This window comes from Pygocentrus nattereri, chromosome 27 (assembly GCF_015220715.1).
Source record: "Pygocentrus nattereri isolate fPygNat1 chromosome 27, fPygNat1.pri, whole genome shotgun sequence".
Lineage (NCBI taxonomy): Eukaryota > Metazoa > Chordata > Actinopteri > Characiformes > Serrasalmidae > Pygocentrus > Pygocentrus nattereri.
Genome location: NC_051237.1, coordinates 19,780,001 through 19,791,258, shown reverse-complemented (window position 1 = coordinate 19,791,258; position 11,258 = coordinate 19,780,001). Strand labels below are relative to the sequence as shown.

Sequence of the window (11,258 nt, the reverse complement as noted above, 5' to 3'; positions counted from 1 at the left end):
GACTCTTATTGGTATAGTGTAGGGTGCTTGCCCAGGCGAGGATTGAACCCCAGTCTACAGCACAGAAGGCAAAGGGGATACCCACTACACTACATCACGAGAGCTTTTAAACTTGAGCTATAGGTATTTAACGCCGCTGTTATATTTTTAAGAGTTTTTAAACTTGAGCTATATTAGCTTAAAAAGGCACCTCATGTAGATCTATAACGTCAGTGAGCGCGAACAGCCAATGAGCTGCTACGCTCGCCGAACCAATCATCACGCTCTAGCAGTAAAGCCCGCCTCCTGATGTCCAAGACACGTTTGTTGTAGAAAAAGGCAACATACAGTTACGTTTCTTTGTTTTTAATTGAAATACATCCTTTTACTTTCTAAAATTAAAGAAACGTTCTGGGCAAGTGATTAGGAACTATTTTAACTCCTATTCATCGAGGACTCGCTCGCGGGCGGAATATAACGGGAGGAATAGGAAGTGGCCAGACTCCACATAACCCGGCTCTGGTGGAGCCTATTTAAGTATTTGACCAGAAACGAATATGTGATTAGACTATATTTAATTTTGCATTTAAAGCGTTTTTACAAAAAAGCGAATTCGATGACAATAAAGAGACACGCAACCGTTAGCCAATTCTCCCGGCACCGTTTTGACTATCAGTGCTAGGGAGATTTAGTCGATCTCCGAGCGAATCGATTCCGAGCGAAACTGCAGTAGCGCCAGAGCCGGCTCTGTTTGGGAGGACTCTTGCGTCATTTCCGGTAGTGTGTGTGTGTGTGTGTGTGTGTGTGTGTGTGTGTGTGTGTGTGAGAGAGAGAGAGAGAGAGAGAGAGAGAGAGAGAGAGAGAGTGAGTGAGTGAGTGAGTGAGTGAGTGTGTGTGAATGTGATGGCGGCTGCGTGTTCGCTCCGTGTGTATCGCAGTGTGTTAAAGGAGCTTCGGCATTTGCAGGGCTCCGAATACACACAATCCATGGCCTATACACACCTGAGAGAGCAGTTCAGGAACAACCAGGTAACACACACACACACGAGTCTGAGGAAGAGCAGAACACACACTCACGTGAAGGACACAGCTCGACCTGCAGACAGCTAACGCTAACTGTGAATGTAGACCAGCTCAGTGGTCTGATTCACTTAAGAGTGTCAGATTCACAGAACACAGTTCAGTAAGATTTCATCAGCTAACGCTGAACTGTGAGTGCAGCAGAGTTTCCTGTGCGTTAGTCCGAGAACTTTTGAGTTCATGGTGTTTCACTAGTACTAATACATAATAGCTTGTTACCTCTATTGAGGTAAGTCTATTCTGACTTGTCATAAATACTTCAAATACAGAAGTCAATATAAAGACTTTTTTTCCAGAGTAGTTCAGTAGTACATTGTATTGCGTGTGTTTTATTTTGTACAGGTTTCATGAGCTACAGATAGTTATGAAGAAATATCAAGAAATAAGTGAAACATCTGTCATATAGCTATACACTTATAAGTCTGTTATTCTATATTAGTGTGAGAATTTGCTAATATGGATATTATAAATACTACATGTATATGAAAAAGCAGTACAATTATAAGTATACTACACCAGGTCATAATGAGGAGAAAAACCAATGTGAAGAAAGAAGAGGCTCCAACATGTTCATCTCTTAATATGCATTTATTGCAGTACATACATCAGCTTAAGAAATACTCTTTCTCTGCAGCCATGTGGGTGTTATTGTTGCTACTCTGGTAGCTAGCTTTTTACTTTGCAGGTTGGGTAGGTAAACTGAATACCAGTTAGCTAGGTGGCTAACTAACAGCAGCTAGATAAGTTTTAGTATTTTATTTCCCAGCAAACTAATGACTCCCAAAGATGACTTCAGCTTTTATTTAGTTCTATTTTGTAGAGAGATTCATTTACTGAGCTGACTTCACCTAACAGTGGTTATTGCAAGTAGCTACTTCTATCTTGATTTTAAAACTGGTTATATTTTAAACTCCAATCAGCAGCATTACTGCACTTTTAGCGTACCTTTACTACTGTCATTTCTCACTCATTAAAAATACAGGCTCTATGACACATCGTTTAAAAATCACCACAGACACTACAATGAACATTTAAGTGATTAACTGTATGTATAACTATGTTTTGACACAAATGTCAGATAGAACCTAATTTTTTCAAATTCATATCAGCTCTCTGTGTTTTTGGGTGACAGGTGACAGGTGAGCGTCACTGCCGTGCTCAAAGAGAGGCCTTGCACACCAGTCAGGTTTACCTGTGTCTGCTGGAATCCACACGCCTCCACTTGGATCTTCATCAGCAGTACCACGCACGGGGCGAGCGTGGGCCGGATGAAGTGGCCAGACTGGTGGGGCTGCGACTGCCCACACAACCAGGCGGCAAGGGCTGGGAAAAGTGAGAAAGCGAAGAAAAGAATGAAGAAGGATGGTGTACTGAACTTTATGCTGGTCCTGAGACTCTGATTGAAGGGAAAGAATTAGAAGTGTTTAACTGACTGTGAGTGAACCTCGGATGGCTCCATACTGCCTATCTAGTCACCATTCAGGACTGTAGTTTCTCTTGGATATGTAATGCACTGCTTGGGCATAAAAGCTATAGTTTAAAGATTATACTGCACTGTATAGGATGTAGGGAGCCACTTGAGATGTATCCTGTCTTGCTAAGGCTCTTGTGTTGCTGTAAATGAGCAGATTTTTAGATGTTTGTCTTCACTGGAAACTTAACTAGGAAACAAATTTTTGTCTTTCCTTTATTCAGTGATTCTCAATCCTTTCCTACTGACAAACACAATATTAAATGTGAAGTGCTGGTACATACAAAGGCTCCGTTTATACATGGCATTTAAACAGCAGCACTTTAACCTGCTCAGGGGCCTTATGGGTATAGTTTGTTTCCAAAAACTTGAAACCTTTGTTTTTGTGATTTCCAATACCACTATTTATCATCTTTTCATTACTGCACAAACTTATACAAAGCTTAAGTTAGCTCTTTATCCGCCTTTTTCTTTTTCCAATTTTCTGTTCCACTTCAAAAGATGCCGCAGTTGCATTCTGCTGCCTGTGACTGTCGCACCATTTAAGGTTGAACAGGAATAAGAAGCTGGTGAATAGAAAGCTAGTTTAAGCCTCACCAAACTTAAGTCTAGAATCAAACCACTGAAACTCATACTTGGTCAAATTTGCAATGAACTTTACCTTATGTGTGCTAGCTCTGCTACAGCCAATCAGCAAGTGGCTCTTTCCAGTGATGCTCTGTAAATCCATTAACATCACCAAAACAGCAACTTGGGTCCGCAAGCTGTAGTATAACATCTGATTCAAGCTACCCTACTGTTGTGTACATCTGTTTAAAAAAAAAAAAAAAAAAAAGTGGGTAGGCTAACATGATGGACACAATTTCCATACACATGGACGTAAAGAAGATGAGATGACCGAGAAAACTAAAAAAAAAAAAAGTATCTTAGGTAAGGCATGCAGCCATAGCAGGCATACAAAATGTTTGTTCATGTTTTACCTTTGATATGTTTGCGTTGGCTTTTTCACAAAGCCCATTTCAGCCTTTATTATAAAAGATTATTGTAAGTACCAAATTTATTAATGCTGACGTAGAAAACAGTATGTGTAAAAAATGTAGAAAAAAATGTGACAGAATCTCACATTTTCACATACTCAGTTATATCATTTAACCACCGGTGGAGCTTCAGATTTAAACAGTTGCATGCTGATAACATACTGAGTTTGTGGCCATCATGCAAGGCACAATAAATAGTTGGGGGCATGGGGGGGTTCTTCTCCAGAAAAAGAGAAAACTGCCGATTTTCTGCAATTTGACATGCATATTCAAAGGCTTTGGGGGATTATTTTGAAACTTCATTAGATCACATTTTCTACCTTAGTAATCTCCCCCTTCGTGTTAGAGTAATATTATTATTGTGAGAATTATCTTTAGGCTCTTCGCTCATCTTTATACCTGCTTCACACAGGTCAGTAACTTTAACTGCCTGATCATCCTTTGATTGGTCTGAAATGGTCATATGAAAGAGGGAACAAATCTTTCAACTAAATTTGCAAACATTCCTATGAAGGTAAAGTAGCCTACACCAGGGGTGCACAAATCCAGTCCTAGAGGGCCAGTGTCCAGCACAGTTTGGTGGTTCCCCTACTTAAACAACTACTGAACCTGGCAGTTGACAGAGGACTAGAATCTGGTGTGTTTTAGCAGTGAAATCACCAATATGCACTGGATGCTTGGGAGTTGTGCACTCTAAAAAAAAAACAACACTCCAAAATTGGGTTCTTCAAGGGTTCCTTAGTAAAGGCAATGGTTTTATTTAGAATCAGGGGCTCTATATAGCACCATGCCAAATTCTTAAAAGTTTCTTTGCATGGTGAAATAGTTCTTCAGGTTGATGGAGAATGTGCTCTATGTGATTCTACATAGAACCTTTGTGAAAATAGTTTCACATAGCACCAAACACAGTTCTGCCACTGTTGCAATATCAAGCCTCTTACAATAGAAAAGCCCTTTTTGGTACAATAGAAAACACATATACAGCATCTCCATCAATCTGAAGAACAATTTCATCATGCGAAGAACCGATTTCCTCCTGCAACTTTAAGAAGAAACCAATATCCTAAGGAAAAGGGGTGTGTGACTTTTTGAGGTTTGATCTATGGCATAATTAAAAGTGTTTTTGATGCATAATATAAAACCACTGTACTACTTTGTTATAAAAATAATAGTAGTATAAAAAATAAAATGAAAACATGAAAAACACAGATTTCAAAAATATGGTAGGGCACGCACGTGCCTTAATCCCAAGGCCTAGACCATCTTAATGACTTGTTCATTAAGGAGTTGAGGAGTTGTTTCAGGGAGTTGAGACTCAGCGTGCAGGGTGGGAGTCTTTAAGCTGAGTTGAATCCCCTGTGGTTCTTGCCATTAATCCAAAATCAAGTAAACTGCAACATGATAAACAGACAATAGTCAACAGAATCACAAAGCCTGCAAACACTTGATCCATAAGTCTCGTATATATATATATGTCTCCCATTTGCGCTGTAAATCCAATAGTGACGTATCACGAAAATAGCTCTTACAGCTAGTGCTCCAAAATGGATAACAATGTCCTAATTTTACCTCCTTCACCATCTCTCTACAAGCTCCTGCCCCAATATTATACTTAACTCATATTTAACTCCCATAAAAAAACAGTGAAAAATCATGTTTAGAAGCCCTTTTCTAAGATTTGACAACGGTGGTTAAATGACACTAAGAGCGGGCAATAAAAAGTTACTGGGCTGTTTCTGCTTAACATCATGGGCTGCTAACTTTACTCAGTGTCCTAGCCTAATCTGTTATCTGTTAATATTCCCTAAATTTAATAATTTGGTCGGGGATAAGCCACTGACATGCTTTAATATACATGTTAATTGGATTAAATGTGCTTATTATGTACAAAGTGATTCTTTAAATGTCTTATCCTTTAAAAGTGCATCACAGCCTGTCTATTATGCGGCAGCTCTGCTGCTTTGCTAGCATTGGCTGCTAACTTCAGGGAGAGGCTCCACGATCCACTACAGCAGGGAAAAAAGGGTCCATTGCCGGGAACGGAGTCAGCGCTACTCTCTCCCTTCATGGCTTGGGCGGATAGTAACAATTGCTGTGCAGTGATTAGAGGCCTTAAAAAGAAGGCGAAACGCGGCGGAGAGCATAATAATAAAGAACTTGTTGAGAGGAAAATTACCTCTCTGAAATGGCTTTTTGGGGTTCTTAAACGCAAGAGGGCGCTCCCGAGCGAGCCCAAAGTGCATGGCTTAAGATGGAGCATTTGATCAAAATCATAATATATAAATGCTTAAACATTTTTAACGTGAAAGAGCTTTTAAACTCGAGTTATAGGAGTTTAAAATGAGCTGCTCCGCTCGCCCACCATTCAGCCCTCAGTAGCAGTAATTCCAGCGTTCTGCTGCCCAAAACCTGTTTGCTGTAGACAAAAAGGAATCATACAGTTACGTTTTGTTTTTTGGTAAAATACATCCTTCTGTTTTTTAAAATTAAAGGAAAGTTCTGGGCAAGTGATTAGAAACTGTTTTAACTTTTCGTTTTTCGCTGGTGAGCTCATGGGCCCCCTTTGGCGTTTTGCAGTCATGTTTTTGATATAATGGGGGAAACAGACTCCTCATAAACTGGCTCTGGTAATAATTTGATTCGCCACAATACAGTGACAGCGCAGCTTCACTTAAGAAGTTAAATTTGCTGGTTCGATCCCCAGAGCTGACAGCACATGACTGGGGTGTCCTTGAGCAAGACACCTAACCCCCAAGACACTGCGGATTGGGCTGCGGATTACCCGCTCCGGGTAAGTGTGCTCACTGCCCCCTAGTGTGTGTGTGCTCACTAGTGTGTACGTGGTGTTTCACTTCACGGATAGGTTAAATGCGGAGGTGAAATTTCCCCATTGTGGGACTAATAAGGGTCACTTAATAATAATAATAATTAATTAATCATTTGATTGGGTAGGCCTGTTATCAATAGAGGGAAATAGCTTCAGCTCAGGTAAGCTGGTGCATTAAATTGCCCCTCCAAGTAAACATGTCCTGTATCTGGATGTTTCCAAATACAGATTTAAAGACAAGCCTAATTGCAATGGTGATTAAAATATCAGCAGATCTAGCTGGACTGATCATTTTGCCATGTTCCTACCTCTTTCATTAAGCAAGTTAGTACAAAGGCGTATAAACAAAAAAGGAGAAAAGCCTGTGGAGGACAGAAAGCAGTTTTTACACCACTACTAGCTGCAATGTATTCCATATTTTTATTTTGACTATGAAGAAGTTGTGGCTGTCTTTGTAGCTTAAAATGCGTTTAAATCTCTGTAAAATGTTTTGTAAAGCATTGACTTCTGAAGTGGTGTAATCATTTTGTTGTGGGTTTCATGCCTACATCATGAAGGCTAGTCCTAAGCTGATTTCTCTGCGGAAATCGCAGCTTGTATACCCTGTGATAAACAAAAATGTTCCAAAGCTTTTATGTCTTGCTGTATGTACATTTTCTCACAGTCACTGGGTCCTCTGAATTATGAGGTTGGTGAAAAGTCAAAATATAAGTATTGCTATGCCCTACAAGCTATAATTGCTGCACTGAACTAACATTAGACAGGCAACCTCACCATAACGTCTCACATAAACTAGCAAGCTTTGCCAAATGTGGCAGTTAAGTTGCCTTGGCAGTAATAGCCAACAGTTTGAATAGCTGATGTTGGTAGCCTATTTATTAATGTTTAATAGTAGACTTTCTTTCATATGATGTTATTTCAGTGTGTGGAAATGTAGCATTATTCATATTTTGACTATTGAACAATCTTGTACACAGGGCATTACGTATGAGGTTTGTTGTTACGTTTGTTGTTACGTATGAACGTTTTTGTGTACCCTAGGATGTGATAGTTGTGTTTTTCAAAAACACCATTCGTTTTTCTCACGTAGAAAAACCTGGACTTTCTGATATGGTCATGACACACAATTTTGGAGGTTATTACTAGCAGTGCGGCATTATTTAAGGATTTTCATATTGTGCCGTGAAATGAGATCTAAGTAACATCTGGATGGCAGATCAAGACTTCCATGCTTTATTTTTCTGTGCTGTATCGTCCAACACGCACCTGTATGTAGTGAAGTCATATTTTGTTAACCATCTAGTATGTGTGACCTTAGGAGGAGCACCTGAAGGCAGTATTAGATTCAATTTTGGGGAAAAAAATTTTGAATTTTTAAGAGTTACAAGGGCTAAATGGCACCACATTTATGCAATTTAGGAAGGTGGTTAGCCCAAAACTATTGCTATATCTGGGCAGTTAAGTGAAACTGAGAAAAAAACATGAGTTACCGCGACCCTATCTGGATGTAAGCGATGATGTAAAAGGAGTGTTTGTAGTCTTATCACCAACAGTTTATTTTTGATATCTGATTCAGCTCCAGATGGTATTGACGTGACTCAAGTGGAAGAAAATACAAACCTGATTAGGTTGAATTATATCACTGCACTTGAAACACGGCAATAAATTAACATACTGTTTCCCAGTCTTTTACTGTGTTAAACCCCGTGCTCTACACAATTTTGTGTTTTCCTGCTCTGATGGGATTATTCAGGAACACTTCAGGACCTTGTCCATAGGAAAATCCAAAAAGAGATAATCTTTTGCTGTTGCTGAAGTCTCTTGATATTTCTCCAAAGCAACAGACCCCAATCATCTCACAAGGCTCCTCTTGAGGGTTCACTAGAGATCTCAATGAAGTCAAGCATTATGCTCAGATTTGCCAAGACAGTGGTTCACAAACAATGCCAAGGTGGGTAATCAGGAGAGTCCCCAGTGGGCTAGTATCGTTTTGGACCATTTACTGTAAACTAATTTATATACAGGGTTAGAATATGAAACTGAGCACAAGTATTGAGAACTCATTTCAGATTACAAAAATTAAGCCTCTCCAGTTCACATTCTGAAAAGGTAATATACAGTTTTGTTTGTTTTTTTACATTTTTAAGAGAATTCTTTTAGAATATTTACCCCTAAATAAAAAAAAAACATACAATCTTCAAAAGAAACACCATCAGTGCTTGTTTATGAACCAATTCTAAAGAGAACTTCCATTAACGTTTTTTTGCAAATGTTAAAAGTTCCGTCTAAAGCCTGCGTAGACTGATAAAGATGATGAGCCAGTTATTAATCTCAGTGTTACATAAGCACAAGACAACTCAGACAAACTAAAAATTTTACATCCAAGTTTATGTCTGTAGTAATTTAGGGATTAAAGCAGCAGCCCTCCTCAAGTGGTGCAATTGGCTAATTGTAATCAGAGATGTTATAAAGAAGGAGACCGGTCACTGGTTGAAATACAATTGGGAAAGCTCGAAAAGCTCAACATGGCACTTGTTTACGAGTAAAGTCCTGTCCTTCAAATAAAATAACTTATCCTCTTACTGTCTAACCCACAAGCAGGACACAACCCTTGTTTTCATCTCAAATTAAAAAAAAAAGATTAAAAATTGAAAAATATTTTATACAAACAACTAATGGTGAAGGAAGTAGTAGCTAAAATTCACTCATGCCGTGAATATGTACTGCTGTGATGAATGATTGTGATGAGTTTTAATATGTTCACAAAAATTTGTTTGGTAACAGTTTGGTAATTTGCACTGAACACTTTAGATTTGCCTCATTAAGGCATCTGCACACTCTGTGTTCCTGCTATCCACTGAACTAGAAGCCATTCAGGAGGTATGTAATTGACCTCACCTGGTCCCCACTGAAAAGAGTGGGATGACTGGGTCCAGTTTATATGTATTGTCAAAGTCAATAGCCAGAATAAACTGAAAAAAGTGCCAAATGCTATAAACTATTTATGCTGTGTTTTGTCAGATTTTATCAATGATTTCAAATATGCTTTTAAAACATTAATGTGGTTAAGTTGAAACAGTTTTCATTTGTGAATCATGTGAAGACAGCAGCAGCAAGAACTGCAAAAAAAGAAAGCTTAGTTATCTCAGTATTGCATATATATATATATATATATATATATATATATATATATATATATATATATATATATATATATATATATATATAAAATAAAAAGAGAAAGAAATGAAGGTGTGTGTGTGTGTGTGTGTGTGGCCCTCCTTGTCAGAAAACAGATCCCATTTTGTACACGATGACAAATCAACAATTGTAGGCTAGTTTGTCTAATTTGTGTACAATTTACATAAATTTGCATTTGCCTTTCTCTCTCTCTCTCTCTCTCTCTCTCTCTCTCTCTCTCTATATATATATATATATATATATATATATATATATATATATATATCTTTCTCTCTCTTAAAATTAATTCTACTGATGAGTTTCAGTACATGAGTTTGTATGTTTTTGTTCAAATGTCTTGATCTGTTGAGATTTTTCGCTATTTTTATCAGCTCTGTTACGTATGATGAATGTGGCAAAATATTCTTTATGGCCCTGTAATTCTGAAAAGCAAATTTTATAGTTTAATTGTAAAGATGTTCTTTTTTAGGGTCTGAACACACAGAATTTATGAGTGGGCATTTTTGGCAACATTTCAGAAATATTTCAGTTTTTTTAGCAGCTGGGATACCTCTGGTTTGGATTTTTCTGGATTTTGCCAGAGCAGACCTCTCTGATTTGGTTTGAAATTTAAAGCAGATTTGGTTAAAAAATGTTCTGGGTGTTGTAATGGACTGGATTCATCTAAGTGGGTTTAAGTTTTAATTATAATTGATATGTTCTTTTTCTAGATTCTGTAGTGATTTTTTCTCTCAGGTTGAATTCTTCTTCTGGTTTGGTTTAGATTTCTGGACCTTTAGTGGATTTGATTCCTCTGTTTTTTAATTTTTTGTATTTTTAGAGGGCTGGTGTCCTCTGATTTGGTTTTTAATTTTTTTTAGCATGATGGATTCCTTTGCTTTTGCAGGTTTGCTGAGATGATTGATTTGTTGTTGGGCTCTGAGCTGCAGTGAGACTCTCTCTCTCTCTCTCTCTCTCTCTCTCTCTCTCTCTCTCTCTCTCTCTCTCACTCACTCGTTCTCTCTCTCTGTGACTCAATAGATGTGACATATATCTCCTTCAGGGATCCATCAGTGTGAGTCTGTCGCTCACTTCTTCTTTAAAACACCCAGTCCCTCTATCCTTCTATCCCTCCATCTCTCCATCACTCTCTCTCTGATATGTCAGTCTGAGAGATTTGAGAACAAAATGCTTATCAGCACAATGCATGTCCACAGGGTAAAATCACACACACACACACACACACACACACACACACACACACACACACACACACACACACACACACACACACACGTGCACACACAGACATACATACAAAGAGATGAGTAATCCAGATTTCAGTTGTGGAAGAGCCCAAAGCCATGCGTGCATCACACGCATACATGCTTCACTGTTCTATACATTACATACTATATAAATATATGTGCATGCATGCATCACTCTTCCTGCTGTGTAAAAGCACACACATGCACACACACTAACAGTAAACTTACAGCAGAGCATACACAACACCAGAGCTTTTAAAGACTTCCAGATATGCTTTTCTAGAAATTGACAAAGGAAAGTGACAGAAAGACCAATGACTTACAATGTACATAGAGAGAGAGAGAGAGAGAGAGAGCCTTCCTGACTGTCACTGTACATGTATACAGAGATAAGGGTAAGTGATTATACACATAAA

General features: G+C 38.4%; 1 protein-coding gene across 1 annotated transcript; it reads left to right on the top strand.

The window, feature by feature from the left end:
• The first annotated feature begins 824 nt into the window (after positions 1-824).
• Positions 825-3,466, top strand: fmc1 (formation of mitochondrial complex V assembly factor 1 homolog). Its single transcript, XM_017694379.2, has 2 exons — positions 825-1,008; positions 2,192-3,466. Exons 1-2 carry the CDS (start codon positions 883-885, stop codon positions 2,393-2,395), a joined length of 330 nt encoding a protein of 109 aa, XP_017549868.1. The 5' UTR covers positions 825-882; the 3' UTR covers positions 2,396-3,466.
• Positions 3,467-11,258: the final 7,792 nt, after the last annotated feature.

Excerpts from the sequence above, each read along its gene's own strand:
- fmc1 (XM_017694379.2), top strand. The coding sequence starts at position 883 with ATGGCGGCTGCGTGTTCGCTCCGTGTGTATCGCAGTGTGTTAAAGGAG. Across the intron at positions 1,009-2,191 it reads AGCAGTTCAGGAACAACCAG|GTGACAGGTGAGCGTCACTG; the intron begins GTAACACACACA and ends TTTGGGTGACAG.